The following is a 21,386-nucleotide window of genomic DNA, read 5'->3' as shown; positions in this document are numbered from 1 at the left end:
ACACACACATCACAACACACACACACACACACACACACACACTCAATGAGCAAATGCATGACCCTAACCCAGCTCAAATGATGGATTATGGGAAGGAATAATCCAAACACATCCAAAGACTACAAAGATTAAAGAGTTTTCTAATAGCTTGTTTATTCTCTCATCCTCTGGGCCAACCTCAGATCTGGTACTGTCCTCACCTGTGTTTTTCTATGTCTTCCTGCTTACAGCTGTATTTCTTATCTCTCCCATTCAGATGAACTCCAAATTCCATGGCCAGAAGCAGAAGCCCCTAGAGTTCTAAACACAGCTAGGAAAACATTCTAGAATGTTTGAATGTCATAGTGAATACCTTACTTTTTTGCCAAACTCAATGTTTTGCAGGGAGAATGTCATTCCCAATCTGGGCCCTGTCCAGCAGAGAGACCAGTGCCAGCATGAGGCCAGTGAAAGACTGTTACATAGTGATAAAATCATTGTTAATAAAGGCCAAAGAGCTTCTGAGTGTACATGGTGGAAATGGGGGAACAATGTATAAAGGTCAGTGACCAGACAGAGGTGGGTCCACAGGCCTGGATATTCTCTAAGGACCAGGAAGTTGAAGTCCAATTCATTCCACATTCCTTTGCCTTTAGTCTAGACACAGGACTAACCACAAAGAGAAGTACTAGGGGTGGATGAATGCAAGGCAGACATTTATTCCTGAATATTATCCCCAAGAAAAGATAGATTCCAAATATGTTACACTATTTTCACTTCCTTTCTCTTTCCCTCCCATTTTCTTTCTCTTTTTACTTTTCTTTTCCTTCATTCCTTTGTTCCTTCATTCCCTCCTCCTCCTCCTCCTCCTCCTCCTCCTCTTCCTCCTCCTCATTATTATGATATGTTCTTCGGTGGTGTGAGGTATGAAATCCAGGGCCTGTGCATGCTAGACAAGCAGTTTACAACTGAGCTACATTCCCACATCTCCAGACCCTTTTCTCTCTTTAAAAACCAAACCAAACCAAACCAAACCAAACAAACAAACAAGCACAGGGTCTCACTGTGTAGTCCTGTAGCTCTCTGTGTACAACAGGCTGTCCTCGAACTCATAGAGCTCTGCTTGCCTCTGCCTTCTGAATGCTTGGACTAGCAGCATGCACCACTACACTTGCCCTCCTTCTACTGGCCCAGTAAGAAACAGTAAGTGCCAAGGAAGATGCCTTTGCCTGAAATGACTCCCACTGAAGCTCGTTTGTTTGTTCAGAAAGGTCAACTGATGACAACAGTGAAGAAAATAGGCGGAGAGTTTGAAGACAGATCTAGTGAGTAACCTAGGGATATGGCCTCATGAAGAAAACAGCTGTATGTTTTTGTAAACCAAATGTTTAAAGATTGGTTTAAAATGAAAGCTCTGGGATAAGTATATACCTACCATGGAGCAGATGGTGCTAATGGGGCTTAATTGTGGTTTGGGGCGAGCGTTGCAAGGTCAGCGTCAAGTGTGGGTTTCAAAAGTGCTGTTTCAGAAGCATTTGAGTCAGAAGTGAAAATGCTGTGTCTAGGGGACAGCTGAGGACTCAGAAGTGCTTGCCGGTGGTCAGGGCAAATGGTTCAGCCAGCAAAAACCCTGTCATCAAAGCCTGACAACTTGGATTCAATCCTCAGAGCCCACACAAAAGCTGACTCAGTGACACATCTGTAATCCTAGCACTCACACACATTGAGAAGACTCACCCAGACGCTCCCTAGGCACATAGCTTGGAGAACTCACCACAGGACAGACAGATGGTGGGCGGTGAGGACTGACTCCCAAAATGTGTTCTTTGACCTCCACATGGGTGTCAGAGCACATGTGGCTCCCCGCAAAGAGCAAACTGCTAAGTGCTGGTGGTTCTTTCTCCAGCATTCATCTCTCACACAGGGGCACGAGAATAGGGGTACTCTCCCACCTCCTTTGTTTGCTATTTCCCCACCAGCATCTTCTTTCTCTTTCTCTCTCTCTCTCTCTCTCTCTCTCTCTCTCTCTCTCTCTCTCTCTCTCTCTCTCTCCTCTCTCTCCTCTCTCTCTCTGTCTCCTCTCTTGTTTGTTTTGTTTTGTTTTTTGAAACAGGGTTTCTCTGTAGCTTTGGAGACTGTCCTGGAACTCACTCTGTAGACCCGGCTGGCCTCAGACTCACATATACCCGCCTGTCTCTGCATCTGGGACTAAAGGTGTGCGCCAACACCGCCCGGCTACCTTCTTTCTTAAAACATACAGGGCTGATCTCTCTTTGAATCTCTTCACACTGTACTCTCAATCTCCCAGGAACAGGCACCTTCTGACTGCTACTTCTGCAATTCCTGACCTTCATCATATATAACAACTCCCAGCATCCTTTGCCCTCCTGGCACACTTCTCATTTGTGCGTACTCTCCCCCTACTCTCTGACTGTTCCTTCTCCACCTCTCCAAGTGTAAACACTGGGATGTCCCATGGTCAGGCATTGAACCTGCCCTCTGTCGCTTCTTCCTGACCTTACTTCAAGCACTGAAAGACTCTCAAAGTTAGACCTCCAGCCCAGACTGCTACTCCAAGCCATAAAGCTATACACATAACTTATAACCAGACCTCTCCACAGATGACTAGTGGGCACCCTGCCCATCCAATATGCTTTCCCTGGTCTTTTCCATCTCAGAAAAGACCAACTCTAGGTCCTCAAATAAAAATCCAAGAATCATCGTTGATTCCTGTCCCCTCATCCCTGGTAAACCTATCAGTAAGACATGTTGCCTTGTCTTCAAAATAGTTACACAACTGAAATAACTAAAGCTGGCCAAAGAGATGGCTCGGTGGGTAAAGGCACTTGCAGCCGAGATTGACAACCTGGGCATGATCTCCAGAACCCACACAGTGGAAGGAGAGAATGGATTCAATTGTGCTCCTAGCACAGGCCATGCCTGCCTGATGGTCACTGTGGCAACTTCTGGTCTCCCTGCCTCCACTCTCACCTCTGACATTCATGATCCACCAGCAACTGACACAAACTTTAAAATCTCATCTCAAATCCTATTTCACTCTTCATGTAAGAAAGACCATCCTGTGGGGCTGAAAGTGCTGGTTGCTCTTGCAGCAAACCAGAATGTGGTTCCCAGCACCTATGTTGGGTGGCTTATGACCAGCTGTAACTTCAGCTCCAGGGGCTCTGACCCCATCTTCTGACATATGTGGGTACCTGCACTCATGTGTACAGACACACATATACACATAACCAAAACTAAGGTCTTTGTTGAAAGCCCAAAATCCAGATGTGGCTTTTCATCTCACATAAAATACAAGCTTGAAACATTAACAATTACCTTGAACTCTGAAACACCCCAATCTCATCCACTTCTTCCCTCTCTCACACCCTAGCTGCGTGGCTCTTGCTCCTCCTAGGAGGCTGTGCTCACATTTTTGCTTTGGTTTTTAAAAAAATATTTTTATTCTTTGAGAATTTTATACCTGCATACAACATATTTCAATCATATCCACTGCCAACTCCCCCAAGAACACCTTTCAGCTTCATGCCTTTTATTTATTTATTTGTCATAACCTACTGAGTTCTACTAATGCTGCCTATGGTCAACCTGCCAGAGACCATGCCCCTAAAGAAAACTGACTCTGCCTCTCCTAGCAGCCATCGACTGTCAATAGCTCCTCAGACGGGGTGAGGGCTCGTGTGCCCCTCCCCCATGAGTGCTTCTGGATGCTTTGTCACTCCCTCATCCTGAGATGATTTCCCCACTGTCCTCACAGGACACAACCCCTCAACAGGCCTTCTTTGGTCAACAGCTGTGGTGGTTCAAATGAGAATGCCCAAGAGGCTCATATGTTTCCATATTTGGTTCCCTGTTGGTAGAATTGTTTGGGAAGGATTCAGAGGTGTGTCACTGAGGATGGCCTTGCTGGAGAAGGTGTGTCACTGAGGGCAGGCTTTGAGGTTTCAAAAGCCCAGACCATTCCCATTTCTCTCTCTCTCTCTCTCTCTCTCTCTCTCTCTCTCTCTCCCTCTCTCTTCCCCCTCTCTCCCTCCCTCTCTCTTTCTTTCTCCCCCCTCACTTCCTCTCTCTCCTTCTCTCTTTCTCTCTCCTCTCCCTCCTCCTCCCTCCCCCTTCCTCCCCCTCCCTACCTCCCTCTCTCTCTCTCCTCTCTCTCTCTTTTTCTCTCCCTCTCCTCCCTCTCTCTCCCCTCTCCCTCCCTCCCTCTCTCTCTCCCCTCCCCCTCCCTGTCTCTCTCTCCCTCCCTCTTTCTTTCTCCCCTCCCTTCCTCTCTTTCCCTCTCTCTCTCTTTCTCCCCCTCCCTCCCCTCCCTCTCCCTCCCCCCTCTCTCTCTCCCTCTCTCTCTCCCCCTGCCTCATGCAGTGCCATGCTTGCCTGCCTGCGGTCAGCTCCCTGCCATGCCGGTCACAGATTCTAATCCTCTAGAATCTTGAGGCCTTGGTCATTGTGTTCCATCCCAGTACTTGAAAATTCACTAAGACACCACTTTGAGTCTTTCCCTACAGTTGACAATCTGACAACTAAAGCCTGCATGTCCTGAGTGGTCTCAATCCCCGCTCATGCTGCCACCCACATGCAGCATGCATACCCCCCACACCTTCTACCTACTCTGAGGCAGGGTCTGTTGTTTGCTGCTGTGTACACCAGGCTAGCTGGCTTTTGAGCTTCTGGAGATTCTCCCATCTTGCCACAGGAGCACTGGTGTTATAGAGGCCAGAGATGCCCTGTCACATCAGGCTCCACTCAGACTCACACAGGCACAGCCAGTGCTTCAACCACTGAGCTGTCTGTCCAGCCTTCTTTCTTTTTTGACAAAGTATTTTCTCTGATTCAGAAATGTATATAAAAACATGCCATCTTTTGTTACATCTGTATCAATCGCCTTCAGTTTACTTAAATTTTAGAATATTTAAAATGTTTTCTTTTTTAAAGATTTATTCATTATGTATACAGTGTTCTGCCTGCATGTATGGCTGCAGGCCAGAAGAGGACGTCAGATCTCACTACAGATGGTTGTGAGCCACCATGTGGTTGCTGGGAATTGAACTCAGGACCTCTCGAAGAATAGCCAGTGCTCTTCACCGCTGAGCCATCTCTCCAGCCCTTAAAATGTTTTCTTAATGAAAAAAATTGTGAAATCAATCAACAACACTCTTGGTTGTGTGAGCCTTTAAATAGGCAATACTCTTCTAGATTTGAGAGTAATAAGCACCTCTTGTTTGTTCCAGGAACTGCTGTACACCCACTTTCTTAAAAAAATTTTTTCTTTGTACTTAAGTTTTAGATTAACATATACTAATCATATATGATAATTGGTCTTGTTATGAAATTCTCATAAACACATGTATTTTTATCATATTTACCTTATTACTTTTTGGTGGGGGTAACTATTTCTCTTCATCCCATTTAAAGAGTCCAACAACAGACCAAAGAAACAATTTGTGATGACTATTCTTGATTGTCAGCTTGACTGCTTCTGGAATGAACTTAATCCAGGAATGGAGGGCACACCTGTGAGAAATTATTTTTGCTTGGTTTGAAGTGGATGAATCCACTTCTAGTCCAGACTTTTAAGGCAAGAAGACTCACAAAGACACACCTTGAAGAAAGCAAGAAGAAAGCTTTTGCTCTTTGCCTGTTTGCCTTCTGCTTTCTAGAGCATCCAGTCCTTCATTGGCATTGGAGCCTACTTCTTTGGGATTCCAGCACATACTAAAGACCAGCCAAGACATCCAGCCTTGTGGACTGAACAACTACTGGATTCTTGGACTTTCCATTCTTAGCAAGTCATTGTTGAATTAACTGGACTGCAGCCTGAAAATCACCCCAATATAAATAGATAAATATATGTAATATACATAGAGAGAGAGAGAGAGAGAAAAGAGAGATTCATTCTATAATTCATTCTGTTACTCTAGAAAATGCTGACTAACACATGACTCCATTCAAGTCCGTTTCCATCCTAGTCCATCTTGGTGAACCAGTCAGTTTATTGAGGTTACTGACACAAGCTCCCAGTGACTCAGGCAGGGATATCACTGCAAAGCCTCCCCAGGAAGGGTGACAACTCATGAAAGCTGCACAAAGAGTGCACTGCACAATTTACAGATAGCTCCACTAAGAGTCTCTTCTCCCCCACCAATTGCGTACTGCCTATCAGCCCTTAGGGAGGGGATCCCCTAAGTCTTGTAGGTTTCATGGCTTCCTAAGGCTTCGGAGCTTTTCTCCACCAGCAGGAATGTTTTGACACAGAGGAGACAGCCATGGAACAAATACTTTTCTCAGAAGGCATTTTGTTGTTAGGCAGTATACTAATAAGATTGCCATCATTTTTTGAGTAGATGATCCAACACAGACTATTTTCTTTTTTGTTTGTTTGTTTAAACAGGGCCCCTTTATGTAGTCCTGGCTGTTCTGGAACTCTCTATGTAGATCAGGTTGGCTGTGGTGGTTTGAATAGGAATGGGCCCCATAGGCTCATAGATTTGAATACTATGAGTATTCAAGGGGTGTGGCCTTGTTGAAGAAGTATGTCAGTGGGGGTGGGCTTTGAGTTTTCAAATATTCAAGCCAGGCCCAGTCTCAGTCTCTCTCCCTCCCCCTCTCCCTCTTTCTCTTCCTCTCTCTCTCTCTCTATGCCTGCTGCCTGTATGTAGAGCGTTCAGCTACTCTCCAGAACCATGTCTGCTTGTGTGCCACCATGCTCCCCACCATGATAATAGACTAAACCTCTGTAAGCAAGCCCCAAATAAATGCTTTCTTCTGTAAGAGCTGCTATGGTCATGGAGTCTCTTCACAGCAATAGAACCCCTAAAACACTGGCCTGGAACTCACAGAGATCCACCAGCTCTGTCTCCCAAGTCCTGGGATTAAAGGTGTGAGTCACTATTCCTGGCTTCTATTTCCATTTCATAAGAATGCCTGGTGATTGAAACCCAGCCTTAACCATCTGCAGATGGGAACAGCTTAGGTAGTTAATACAAACCTCCCTGCCTGGGGCAATCCACTCACCTGCAGTCGGGCCTCTCTGTGAACTCTCCCAGGTCTTAAGATTACCGTGCGCTCAGAGATGACCTATAGCCCGTGATGGTAAGACTTCTTTATTCAGGAAAACACCAGAGCAAAACGCAAGCCAGAGCGAGCTCACAGGAACCAAGCTAGCGCGGCCAGAGAGAAGGGGCCAGGGTCTCCACGTGCAGCCCTTAAGAACCTTCCCTTACGTCACCCTGGCTTCCCTTCACCCCGCCCTTGGCGAGTCCCGGGTCCACCTGGCACCTGTCCGGGTTGCCATTGGGCGGGGCTAGGGTATCTCCTTACACCCAGGTTCTCTTATTTCATTTAGTCCTGTCTGAGCTATAAGAGACAGGTGATAGAAAACCCATTCTACAGATGAAGTGCCCTAAGATTTCCCCTGTGGCAAAGCTCAAAACACTGCCATATTGGGACCAACAGTCAAAAGCAAGAACAGGATTCAGGGAACCAGCACAAACACACTGACCTGTGCTGCCCTTACTCTCTTCTAGTCTTAGGGGCATCAGCTTCATCATTTAGCCATTTTTCAAGGTTCTTTTAAGGTTGCTTTTAACCTGAGATGTGGGAGAGAAGATTTCTGCCCTTAAAAGGGCTAAGTCATGGCCACAGAGCTGGGTTGTGGTAAATGGCTAGCCGAGGTAGCGAGCAAAGGCAGTTCCTCCCAGGAGACTCTGCTGCCTGGGCTGCAGCATCCCCAGGCAGAGGAGACAGAGCTTCCTAGAGCTGGCTGAAGGCAAATACATTCAAACTGTATGCAAATGTAGAGGCCAGCTGTTTCATTTTGGAGATACTTTTAAAAGTGAAAACATTGGTGCAGCAATTTCCCAGAAATGCTTTAGATGCAGAAGGACACAGACAAATGTGCTAAATAGGTTAATTTTAGTCTCATAGCCCAGGTTGGCCTCAAATTCACTTTAGTCAAGGCTAGCCTTGAACATCTGATCCTCCTGCCTCCTAAATTTTAGGATTTATAGGTTTGAATCACCATGCCTGTCTAATACTGATCTTTTTTTAAAAAAAATGGTGGGTATGTATGTATGTATGTATGTATGTATGTATGTATGTATGCATAACATATGCATATGTGTGTGCAAGTTCAAATGCCTGTGTGCTAACAGAGCCCAGGAGAGATAGTAGTTGTCACTCTCTACCTTATTCCCTTGAGAAGGGCTTCTCACTGACCCTGGAGCCAGGCTAGTGGTAAGTAAGCAGGACCTTTATGTCTCCACTGTTTAGAGATTTCCTCAGAGCTGAAGCAGTCCATCTGGAATGGAGGCTAGCTAAGACTCAGGAAGTTAAACAACTCAAAAATCTCAGGAAGTCTGTACTGGGAGGTTTCTCTGTCTCTTGCCTGCCGGTTTCCAAATTTCCAGCAGCTGCTTCCCAAATTACCACACAGAGGCTTATATTAATTACAAATGGTTAGCCAATTACTCAGGCTGATTACTAACTAGCTTATTACTAACTTATTCCTAACTAATTATAACTAACATTTAAAGTAACCCATTTCTATTAATCTATGTGTTGTCTCGTGGCCATGACTTTGCAGGTTCTCTGGTATCTTGCTTCTCGGCTTGCATCTTTACCTACTCCACCTCTTGTCATCCAAGTCCCCAGTTTGATTGTTCCACCTAATCTTATCCTGCCTGGCTATTGGTCAAACAGCTTTTATTATTAACCAACGAGAGTAATACAGATTCACAGCACACAGGAGGACCATCCACAACAGAAGTCCTGCAACTTACCAGATTCATATGGCCTCCCCCCCAAAGTTATATAAAAAGTAAGGGCTGTTGAAGAGAAACTATGACCTATTGACCTGTCTGAAAGTTGTGCAGAGGGCCGCAGGCTTTACAGCTTTGGTGAGTCATCAGCCATACCGGAGTGTGTTTCAGTGATGAATCTGTCTTTGAGTCATCTCTGCTCCTGTAACCCCTCACCCACATTCTATAAATTCAGTGCTTCACTAACTTGAACTTTGGTGTGTTAGCCTTACTTTGGGCTGTTACTGGTTTCCTAACTGGTCTATATAGACATTTGTTCACATTCTCCAGGAATAGTGCGGAGCACACACACACACACACACACCCCTGCTGCCAACAATAGCACTGGGGTCACTACAGGTGTGTGGGTCAAAACCTGGCTTTTTACACATGTGGGGATTTGAACTCCAATCCCCATGTTTGCACACGTGATCTTACTTGCTGAGCCATCATCCCAGACCCTAATGCTGAGTTTTAAAAATATCACATTCCATATCCCAGTCTAGCTGTGCTTCCAAGTTGGTGTCAGGAATCTTACTGTTTTGATAGCTCTGGCAACAGTGTGTTCCCTGATGTTGTCCCATATGCTCTTCTGTCAAGATCATTTGGAGGAGGATGCCCTTAGATTCTCTACACAAAATTCTCAGTTTTTCAAGTTGTCTGGTAGCTTTATGTCAACATAATTTAGGAAAATCTTTTTAATTTAAGATAAAATAGAGTTTGGTTTAAATGAATGAGTTTGTGTGTATATGTGTGTGGACTGTCAGGTTTGGGGTGAGGTGTGGTTCAAGGGTACACTAAGATGGGCTATTTGGGACTAAGAAGTTTATTAAAAGAATTACTAATGCCATGGACAGAGGGAGGGGTAGCAACAAAATTGGAAGCTCTGAGGAGATTTCAGGCCTCAGGCCCAGAGAAGACAGAGCAAGGAAGGCTCTCTCAGGAGAAGCAGAGCCCATGTGGCAGAAAGACCCTCTAAAAGTCTGAGGCAGGGGAAGGTTCAGAGCTGAGTGTGGTAGAATATTATTTTAAGGTGTTCGGCTTCTGCTTCTGCTGCATTTGTTTAACTCTGTGAAGCTGTGATTCTTGGCCTGTCTAAAACGCCTGATGGTCCTGATAAAGAGCTGAACAGCCAATAGTGAGGCAGGAGCAAGGATGGGCCAGACTGGCAGGCAGAGAGGATAAATAGAGCAGGCAATGAGAGACTTAGGAGAGGAGGACATCAGGGGCCAGCCACCCAGCCCAGTCACCCCGTCACCCAGCAAGCCACTGAGTAAGAAGTAAAGTAAAATATGCAGAAGTAGGAAAGATAAAGGCCCAGAGGGAAAAGGTAGATGGGTTAATTTAAGATAAGAAAATCTGGCTAGAAACAAGTCAAGCTAAGGCTGGGCATTCTTAACTAATAATAAGCCTCCATGTGTGATTTATTTGGGAGCTAGGTGGTGGGTCCCCCAAAAAGCCAAAAGAGTAAAATATCACACAACAGTTGAGAGCCAGCAGCCAGGTTCTCTGATTTCCGACTCAGACAGGAGGTGAGTGAGGATGTGGGGAACAGCACATGGCAGGGCTCTGAGGCAGACTTGCTTCCCTGATGAGATGTCCTGCACCAAGCAGCAAAGGGCAATGGTCCACTGGGAGCCTGTCAACATCTGTGAACCGTCTCTATTCTAACATCATATACACAGTGTTTGTATGTAGATACACCTGTACAGATCTATGCTGTCTAGACACATTGGACTGATACTTAAAGATGTCATCTCAGTTAGGGTTTCTATGTCATAAACACCATGACCAAACCAGATTAACAGGAAGACAGGACTAGAGCTCAAGTGAGGCAGGAACCTGGAGACCATGGAGAGTGTTTCTTTCTGCCTTGTTCCTTGTGGATTGCTCAGCCTGCTTTCTTATAGAACCCAGGACCACCTGCCGGGGGTGGCCCCACCCACCATGGGCGTGGTCCTTCCACATTACTCACTGATTAAGAAAATGCACTATAGATAGGCTCACAGGCAACTCTTTGATGGCCATCATCCTTTTTTGAAGTAAATTGGTTCTGCCAGGAGCAGAAGTGTCTCACTGTCATGAAAAGCCTTATGTTATTAAACATTTTAAATGCCATATTCTGTAGGTCTTTGAAGTATTTGAAGACCATCTATCTAAAATATATTTCTGCATGACCTTGAAAACATACCTAACACGACTACAAGTTTGATTATTATAGATGACTAACTACTAACCTGCCTTTCTTAATTGTCCTACATGGTTTATATTAATAGCTTTTTTCACAACACATGATTTACTTTTACTTGAAGAATCAAAGTACTATATACAAATATTAGGAATAGTGGTAAGAGAACACAGACAGCAGACAGCCCCCATTGTGGGAGTGTGTGTGTGTGTGTGTGTGTGTGTGTGTGTGTGTGTGTGTGTGTGTGTGTGTGTTCTTTTTTTTTAATTCTCATGAAGAAATGCCATGGGGAACATCTTTCTACATGTCTTAGCTATTCACTCATTCTTAGAGTTCATTCTAACACATAAACCCAGCCTCATCTCTACAGTACTCTAATAGGAAGGGGTAGAGAAAGAGTAAGGGAAAAAAAAGAAAAAGGCACAAAGGACTAAACATGGATGCCATTAAACAGAACTGTGGCTACATCAGAGGGTATTTGAAAGACAATTCTCATCCCCGGAAGGTCAGCCATATCTCAACTCAGAACACCAGCTTTAATGTTTATTTTGTTTTTAAACACGAAGCAGAAATGTAAGGTCTTAGAGGGATAGCAGAAAAGAAGTGACATTGATTTTGTTTTTTATACATTCCCCTCCTCTAGGCAGGTCTGCAGGGTCAGATCTCTAAAGCTGGGATGTGGAATCGGCTTCCATTCTCATAAAGGGACAGTTCTTTAAACAAGCACAGCCCGAGTGTCCATGATGGTTCTCCTTTCTCTCTTTAAATGCTGTGGACGAGAAAGGCGCCCACTTTGCTAGGAACTCTACATCAATGTCCCAGGAGCCCCAGCGCTTTTCTGCCTCCTCTCAGAGGCTTAAAGGATGGTGCAGAAGGACTTCTCACGAAAGGGGTTTTCTGAGGCCGGGACTGGGGTCAGCAGAGGGTCCTCCTTGGCATGCGCCGCACAGCAGGCCATCAAGTCTGCAGCTGCCTTGGACAACTTTATCCTGTCGATGTTGGCTTCCATTTTCAGCTGCTCTACCAGCTTCCTGGCTTGTGCTATGCTGGCCGTGTTGTTGCTGGCCATTGGAGAGCTGGATGGGGTTCTCAGACACTCTTGTCAATTTTCAAGGCCGGAGGCTCACTAGCAGATCTTGCTTGGTTCCCAAGGCTTGGTTAGAGAGCAGCTTCCCTGGCAGAGCTGATAGGTGGTCGTAATAATAGCTTTTAAGGACTAGAACTTTACATTGTATTTTTTAAAAGATTTTATTTATTTGTTATGTATACAGTCTTCTGCCTGCATGCCAGCAGAGGGCACAAGCTCTCATTTAAGGTGGTTGTGAGCCACCATGTGGTTGCCGGGAATTGAGCTCAGGACCTCTGGAAGAACAGTCAGTGCTCTTAACCGCTGAGCCATCTCTCCAGCCCCTACATTGCATTTTTTTTTAAATGTACATAAGTATAATACCTTAAACAAGAGTAGAAACATATATGTAATATATGTTTAAATATATGTATAAAAATCAATACCAATGTAAAATACTTGAGACTAGTGGTTGTTCAAAATCATTTCTATACTATACCCCCCCCCTCTTTCCTTTAAAAAGAGATCCCTGAATCGAAATTCCTTTGCTTAGCTTTTTAAAGGTTTTCTTGGTTTGGACCACATTACTGTGTGCCTGCAGTCTTTTTTGATTATGTAAGCCAAGCCTTAAACCCTCCATGCAGCTCTGCACACGGCACTGGCTGACTCAAGCCCACAGGTAGCAGCTGGAGCCATGTCTCTGTATACTGCAGCCTGCCTGGGAGACTACAGGACCAGAAAGCCCACTTTCTTGTTGGACTATCTTTGGATCACTAGCCCACAAATAATGACCCGAAGACTTATTAATTATGAGAGCTTGGCCTATAGCTTAGGCTTGTTTTTAACTAGCTCTTATAACTTAAATGAACCCATTTCTATCAATCTACATTCTGTTACAGTGTACCTGTCTCCTGTTTCTTCCGTGTCTCCTGGCGTCTCTAGAATGCCTTGATCCTTCCTCCTCTTCCTTTCTCTCCCCAGAAATCCCACCTATACCTAGCTATTGGCCATTCAGCATTTTATTATAGCAATACAATTTCCCACGATGTATAAATACCCCACAACATGTATATTTGTACTAGCAATAACAAAGGAAAAGAAGACATGAATTTGAGAGGAAGCAAAGAGAGGACGTGACTTGGGAGGAGTTGGAGGGAGGAAAGAAAAGTGGAGAAATGTTGTAATTGTATTTTAATTAAAAATAAAATAGACAAGAACTGAAATGTCATCCATGACAGATATTTTGGAAGTAAGATTTCCTAAAATGGAGAAGGTGGAGGCACACATATTCAAGGGCTACAAACTGGCCAGGACCACCCACAGCCTGGCTAGGCATTGCCAGTTGACCTTTAGTCTGTGGATTGAGTCATCATTAATATCCGTTTATATCAGTTACTGTACACTTAACTTTCTGGTGTGGGGTGTGTGTGTGTGTGTGTGTGTGTGTGTGTGTGTGTGTGTGTTTGGTGTGTATATATATGTGTATGTCATCCAGAAGCTGATGTCCAACTCCTCCCAAGTCATGTCCTCTTTTTGCTTCCTCCATTGCTCTCTACCTTATTTATTTGTTTATTTATTTATTTACTTATTCTTTGGAGACAGAAGTTCACTAAAGTTCACTGGTTCAGCTAGACTGACTGGCCAGGGAGCCCCTAGGATCTTCCTGTCTCTGACTCTCAGCATTAGGGTTACAGATGGGAGTTGTGACTCCCAGTTGTCACATGGGTGCTGGATATCAGAGATCAGGTCTTCATGCTCATCTAGGAAGACTTTACACAGCAAACCTCTCCCAGCCCCTAACAAGCTATTTTTAATTTGTTAGAGCATATGACCAGTGTTTGTTTTTATGAACAGCTTTGTTTTGAAGGTTTTAGATAAGCATTAAAAATTTTTATTTTTGTAGTAAACATTTTGAATAGGCTGACCCATACCAGGACTGACTCAGCACATAAGCATAAAGATGGGTGTCCAGATCCCATTCACAGGTTGTAAGCACCCATATAATTCTATTTCCCAGATATGAACATGTTTTCCAGTATGTTCTCAATGCTTCTGTGCATAGGCAAGTGTATGGAAATGTGTGTGTGTGTGTGTGTGTGTGTGTGTGTGTGTGTGTGTGTGCGCGCGCGCGTGTACACGCGCACATGCACGCTAGTGAGTGCACTTATACATACTATTCTGCATGTTACCACTCACTGTGTTATGAGATCTGCCTTTTTCATTTGGCTCTATCTGGGATATCTTTTCGAGTCTGTTCAGGTTTGTTTACATGAGCAAATTTTTAATATTTATCTATCTATTCATTTATTCTTGAGTATGAGTATGTGGTATGTGTGTATGTGTGAGGGTTCATGTGTGTACAGGCATACATGTGAGGAGACATGAGGCTGATGCTAGGCTAGTGTCTTCCTTAATTGCACTCCACCATATATTTTGAGGCAGGCTCTTTCAGAGAAACCCAGAGCTTGCAGATTGCCTAGGCTAGCTAACCAGCTGTCTTGCACCAGTGTCTCTGCCTTTGGAATTACAGGTAGCACCCTACCCACCAGGCATTTATGTGGGTTCTGCAGATCTAGACTCTGGTCCTCATACTTGGACAGCAGGCCACTTTATCCTACGAGCATCTCTGCAGCCTGAGAACTTTCCAAGATGAGCCATTAAGTTCACACTGAGGGTCAAACAATAGAGGTCCAGGGTTTCCAGGGTATTCTGAGCTAAAGATTGTCTCTCCATCTCCTCAGGCTAGAAAAGAAATACCTGTGCATGGTGAGGTAGGCCATTGCTCCCTCATGCACACTCCTGCCCTGCAAACCTCAGCCACACTCTGTCATTTCTCACAAGCTCCAGCGGGGCTCACCCACAAGGCCAGAAAGTTGGCTTCCCAACCAGAGCGAGTTTGTCAAATGGCTACTATTCTCACAGAATAAATTTTAGTTCTTGGGGAGCAATTTGTTCCAAAATATAAAGAGAAACTACATAATCAAAGTGAATAAATTTTTAATTAAATGTCTCCAAAGTGGAACATGATGTCAGCTTGGCTAAGTAACATAGTTAAAGCATGTTGAGAAATTTCATTATGTTTGCAAAATGAATGGAAAGTAACATTTCCTCTTTTATAATGTCCTTGAGTGTTACTTAGGGATTGCCAAGAAACAGCATGTCTTGTGTAGCCTATCATTTAAAAAAATAAAATTATAAAAATCATTTCTAAATATTTTGAAATTCAAAAAGTATGGACATATACAGTTGGTCCTTCATAGCCACAGTTTTCACATCTGCAGATTCAACTATCTGTAGATTTAAAATATTTGGAAGAAATTTGCATCTGCATCAAACACATGTAGAGTCATTGTTTCCTAATCAATACAATATAATAATTTTTTACATGGCACTTATGTCCTGTTAGATGCTAGAAGTCACTAAGAGATGTATGTAGGTCTCTTATCCTTTGACCTACACCAACACATACACACCATGGCATGGCATTTGTGTGTACTGTAGTACTGTAGTGTACTTGTAGTACTGGCTACATCCTTTGGGCGTGGTTTCCGTGACCCTTTTAAGGTAGAGGAGCTGCAGGCTCGAGCTGCCTTGGGCATTGGGAGAAGAGACAAGTGCATCTTCAGGAGCAGGAAGCCCCGGGCAGTTATTTACTCTTATCTGTGTAAGTCCTTCCCTAATAAACCTATCATTTATCTCAGGTCTGGTGAACTTATTTAAACCACGCCTTCATTTGTGCACTAACACACATACACTTACACAAACAAATAAATGTAAGGGGGAAGTTGTGGGGTTTAAAAAAAACTAAACAAATGGCTCAGGGGGCAGCCTCACTTAATTTTAAAGCCCTAGCCCCTGGGATTGGTATACCCTACAAACATACAAATTCCTCTTCTACAGGCAGGAGACAGGCAACAGGCCTCAGGTTGAATCAAGAGAAGTTTCTCTTGAGTGATCTCTAAAAACAATCCCCAAGAGGCACTCATGAGGCCCTTCCCCTAGCTGAGGAGCTGCTGGCCATTGATAGTTGCTAGGAGAGGGAGTGTAAGTTTTCTTTGAGGATGTGGCCAGGGGTAGGCGGCCCAAGCTTCAGTGGGTGGCTGCACACCACTACACAATGGGTAGCACTAATTAGTCTGTCATAAAAAAAAAATTGAGTCAAGTGTGGTGGTGGGCACTTTTACTGCCAGCATTTGGGAGGCAGAGGCAGGTGGATCTCTGTGAGTCTGAGGCCAGTCTGGTCTACAGAGTGAGTTCCAGTACAGCCAGGGCTACATAGAGAAATGCTGTCTCAAAAACCAAAACAAAAAATTAAGAGGACATGAAGTTGGGAAAGGAACATTTATTGGGGGGCAGTCCAGAAAAAGTTGGAGAAGAGAAATGGTGGTGCATAAGACCACAATATATTGTATACATGTATTCAAGTCTCAATAAACTTTTTAAACATAATAAAAGTCAAAATAGTCCCCATTGTGCCATGGGTCTGGAGCTTGGAATCAGATACAGAACTGGAAGAGCAGAGCAAAATGGAAACTGCACAGTCTACAGAGTTTCTTCAAAGGGCCTCTTCTCCTTCTAGAAATTTCTAGGAGCCAATGCCTTCGTAGCCTAGAGCTTCAACAAAATGCAAATAACTTCAGAAAATGTGCACTATTTTCTTTTAAAAAATTATCTAAGTGAGCCAGGCGGTGGTGGGGCACACTTTTAAGCCCAGCACTCGGGAGGCAGAGGCAGGCGAATCTCTGTGAGTTCGAGACCAGCCTGGTCTACAAGAGCTAGTTCCAGGACAGCCTCCAAAGTCACAGAGAAGCCCTGCCTTGAAAAAAACAAAAAACAAAAGAATTATCTAAGTGGCCTTTGGCTAGCAAATAGCATATATCTTAAGTACAGATAGAGCTGAGTGGCTTTGTACAGGCTAGTATCACATAGGCAGATCTGGAACATTCCATCAACCCTGTGCTCCCTCCAGGTGACTGATATTGTCTACTAAGGTTACCAACATTCTGATTCCCACTTCTATAGTTCATTTCTGTGAGTCTGAGACCTGAAGAAATGGGCTCTTATATGTGGGCCTTCTGCAGACCATGCCTGTGAGAATCACCTATTACCTAGAGAAAAGAATCCCATGGGGCTTTCTCTTAGGGACTGGAGAGACGGTTTGGTTCCAGCCCCTACATGGTGGATCACAGCTGTAGTCTCAAGAGATCCAATGTCTTCTTCTGGCCTCCACAGATACTACACACAACTGGCATGCAAATATGCATCAGGCAAAACTGCCATACACATAAAATAAAGGAAAATTTTTAAAATTTAAGTTCCATTTTGACAATTTCATCCACGCATGTGACCGTATTCAGCCCCCTCATTTCTCACTCTCACCCCTCACCCACCCCAGCTGACCCTTCTTCCCAGCTACCTCCCCCTGCCTGACTTGTGTGTCTTTTGGTTTGGGGTTTCCTGCATGTGTGTGTTGATGTGTGCCTGGTGCAGATTGCCACAGTTCCTGTGTGTTCACGGTTATATTGGCCACGCCATATCTAGAAGACAGAACTCACAGCACTTCTTTTTTTTCCAACCGCCCTCTTCGTTGATGTCTCCTGAGCCTTGAAGAGGGTGATACTGAGGATCTACTGCCCTCAGACCTTGGACCAGTCAGGAGTCTTTAACTGGTCACTTTACCTGTCACTCTGCAAAAAGAAGCTTCTCTGGCCATCACCCAGAGCAAGCCTTATCAGCTGGGAGACTCCAACACATTTCACCCAAACACTGACAGTCCCACTCATGGCCTTTGACCTGGACAGCCTGGCTTGAGAAGTGAGTTAGCTGTGCCTCATTCTCAACAGATGTGTCCTGTGAGACTCGGGGAAGCTGCAGTGGGCAAAGATTTTGGCATCCTTGGACTGTGGGTGGCATTGCCGGAGTCCCTCCTGGGACTGCAGCTCATCCCCAGCTGCCTACCCTATGGGAGCATCTCAGCCCTTTCCTCAGGGCAGCCTACACCCAACTGCCAGGTGTCTGATGCTCTTCCCATCAGGAAATACAGGGAAAGGAAGGACTTATTTCCCAGAAATCTCTGAAGTCCCAAATGTTTGCTCGGATGGGGAGATACAGCAATGTATGGAGCTAGCAGCAAGGAGCCATCTGCACCAGCCCCCTCCCACATCTGCATGGGGCACCCTCCTTCACAGAGGTGACCACAGAAGTATCTTTATACCATGAAAAAAAATGGGAACAGCTGCCAAGTCAGAACTGTAGGGACTTTTGTTTTTGGAAAGCCCAGGGTGGGCCACTCCCCTGCAGACTGTAAGTAGACTGACTCCTGTGTTTTCCCCATTAAGCCTTTCTCCATCCTGGCTGCCTCCCTGTCTTTTTCTCTCTCCCTCCATTTTTCCTGTTGTAAATATGTGCGTGTGAGTGTGTGTGTGAGTGTGTGTGTGTGTGTGTGTGTGATTTTTCATGTGTATGGTACATGTGAACATGTATGGGCCTCTGTGTGGAGTCCCACAGGTTGTTGTTGGGGATCACCCTTGACCCCTCTTTCACTTTGTCTCCCTGAAGCAGGGTCTCTCAATTAAACCTAGACTTCATCAAGTTGGCTAGTTTTCCTTGCCAGCTTGTTCTGGTGATTCGGATCTATGTCTCTGCCTTCAGGGGTAGGCCACCCCTCCCACTAGCACTAGGATTCCTGGGGAGTGGGGGGTCTAGTCACCATGCTTGAGCAGCAAGCAGTTTAACTGCTAAGCCAGCTTCTCAGCTGCCCTCGGGCCCTCTTTCTGTCTTCCTTACCATCCTTCCATCCTGAGTTCATCCCCACACCAGTTCCCCCAATAGCATTCACCAAGCGTTGCTCTAGGCCAGGGTGCCTATTCCTCATCCAGTGATACTCTTCTGGGGGTGGGGGTGTGGAGGGGGTGTGGGGGGTGAAGTGTGGGGGAGAACTCTCCTGCCCAACCACTTTGGACAGCTGTGTAAGATTGTCTGTCGCCTTGGGTCCCAAGCCCCCTGCACAGCACTACTCACTTTCCTGGCCCGGAGCCCTACAGCTCCGACTCCTATCCCTCAACTGGCCTGGACGCTGCCTGGAAGCCCTCTTCTCCCAGCCCAGAGCTCCTCAGCATCCTCCTCAGCCAGGCCACTCCTAGAAAGTTTTGTTGGTAGCTCCATCACAGCATTTGCCATTAGCTGCCTGGCTAAGAGTTAACCAGATTAACTAGCTACCAAACTGCTTTGCCAAAGTTTGATAACTTACAAATGGCCTTCGGGTTCTCCAAACTTGGCACCAAACCCCGCAGTTCCTGTGCATGAGTCAGCGGAGGGAGAGCTGATTTATTGGCTCAGGTTTGGAGAAAGTACACAAAAGGGGCAAGTCTCCGTTTGCTGTCCCCTTCAGCGATGAGCACCCCCTGGAGAGGAGGATTAAATGACTGTGTGCCTGAGTCCTAGCCTTGCCCTGAGAACACCCCCACAGCCACACACTTGACTACAGAAGAGGAAGGGTTGTGGGAAGGCTCCCATACCCTACCGGTCACCCCGCAGCATGGTGCCAAGGGATATTTGTGGGACCAGAGAGCATGGCTCCCTCCTACACACTGTCTTTCCACCCCAAGGGAGAGGCCAGATCCGAGGCCTCCCACACAATGTGACCATTGACATTTGTGGGTGCCATGGAAACATCTCTTGGGAATAGTCCTCCCACACTAAGCCCATTGTGCCCTGAGCCAGATTCTCCCTGAGAGCTCCCCGTTTTTCTCCTGAGGCTCCTCTTCATGGATCAGGTGGGGGGAGCCAAAGCCAGATTTGCTTGTGACAGGCTCTACTACCCTGGATTTTGTCATCCCAGGCTCCTGCCCATTCCTCATTAAGTGACCAGTGGCCCCAGAAGTAGAGCACTACAGTTGACAGCAGAGGCACACCAGACAAACACTAGACATGCCCCTCCCCCCTTTCCCTGCCTGTTTGCCTTCAAAAGCAAGAGGGCCACCAGCAGTGGCAGGCCAGGCTCTGTCTAGGCCTCAGCACTAAATTGATTTGGGCCACCTAGTCCTGGTTCTCACTACAGGGCTCCACCCATGTGTTTTTCTTCTATGTTCTGGAAACTCCTCCAGAAGTCACTCCCTTGCTTGGCTTCCTGTGCTCCCCCACATTCGCTTGAGCCAGGGTCTAGTTGCAGAAATCCAGATATACAATAAAGCCAGGAAATGTCAGGGCCACATGAGGCTCTTCCCTGCCTGTCTCCCCCAAGAGAAAGATGGTGTTATAGAGAAATGAGGCTCAACAGAAAGGGGGAGGGACGGAGTGCTGCCCAAGGTCAAGGCCAGGCCCAGCACACAGGGTCTACTGTCTCCCCTGCACCATTTCCCTACATAGCTACTCCTTTCTCTAAGCCATACAGTGATTACAGACAGGAGTTCAACAGCCCTGAAAGCAACAAAACCCACAGGGACTGGAAGCCCTCAAGCCAGCATGGGGGTTTCAGCTATTAGAAAGAAAAGCCTGTGACTACAAACCTACTGCTCATCAGCAGCCATGTGCCTACCTCCCCGCCCACCGCCTCCCTTCACAGACAGCAGTGTGAACCCTGCTACCATACAAGCAGCCATTCAAGACAAGGACCTTGATGCTTTGCAAGCCATGGGAAGGAGCAGCTTGCTGATGGACAACCAAGTATAGACCAGAAAGCCCTGTGAGTTCAAACCCTAACTGGGTGACCAGGGACAGTTATGTAACTACCCTTTGCCTTGATCTCACCCACTGTAGAAAGAGAGTAATAAAAGTCTTCCTGCTTTCTTAGGATGCTGGAAGGATTGACAGGCAGGGAATAGAGAGGCCCGCACTACCCCAGGCCCTACGGAATACATGGGATAAACAGAACATGCTGTTGTCAACTCAGGGCATACAGCCAGGCACATAGGTAAGGGGGTCTCAGGCTAAGAATGCCTTACAAATGACTCCTAGGGTGACCATGACTCTGTGCCAAAATAGGAGTCCCTGGCCTGAAAGAGGAGAGAGCAACCAGTGAGCACTGGGCAGCTGAGTGGCCCCACAGCAAGGGGCCCTGTGAGCATTCCTGCTGGGCTTTGACATGGGGTGGCCAGTTGGTTCCTGGAATGTTCAAGAAAAACAAACTGGTTATTCTGAGTGAAATTGCAGCCTGGCGGCAGGCTGGGTCTACTTTAAATTAAACACAGCATTTCTCGGATTCTTTTCATCTTCTTGCCTCTGTGGGGTTCCAGAGACATTACCTCACCTCACCTTCCTGCTCTGAGGAAGGGAAATGGACAGAGCGGACAGGGCATGGGCATGGGCCTGGGATGGGGGGCTGAGAGGAGAGGCTGGA

The 21,386-nt window shown here is 45.8% G+C and overlaps 1 protein-coding gene across 1 annotated transcript; it reads right to left on the bottom strand.

The window, feature by feature from the left end:
* Positions 1 to 11,500: 11,500 nt before the first annotated feature.
* On the bottom strand, positions 11,501 to 19,441 carry LOC100755128 (guanine nucleotide-binding protein G(I)/G(S)/G(O) subunit gamma-2). The gene is made up of 2 exons (XM_027429504.2): positions 19,299 to 19,441; positions 11,501 to 12,166 (listed from the first exon to the last, which is right to left on the bottom strand). The coding sequence occupies exon 2, from the start codon at positions 12,050 to 12,052 to the stop codon at positions 11,840 to 11,842; it is 213 nt and encodes a 70-aa protein (XP_027285305.1). The 5' UTR covers positions 12,053 to 12,166; positions 19,299 to 19,441; the 3' UTR covers positions 11,501 to 11,839.
* Positions 19,442 to 21,386: the final 1,945 nt, after the last annotated feature.

The sequence above is a fragment of the Cricetulus griseus genome, chromosome 8 (assembly GCF_003668045.3).
Source record: "Cricetulus griseus strain 17A/GY chromosome 8, alternate assembly CriGri-PICRH-1.0, whole genome shotgun sequence".
Classification (NCBI taxonomy): Eukaryota; Metazoa; Chordata; class Mammalia; order Rodentia; family Cricetidae; genus Cricetulus; species Cricetulus griseus.
The sequence above is the reverse complement of the archived record's forward strand: the minus strand, read 5'-3'. Positions and strand labels throughout refer to the sequence as shown.

Coding starts and splice junctions, on each gene's coding strand:
- LOC100755128 (XM_027429504.2), bottom strand. CDS start 12,052: ATGGCCAGCAACAACACGGCCAGCATAGCACAAGCCAGGAAGCTGGTA.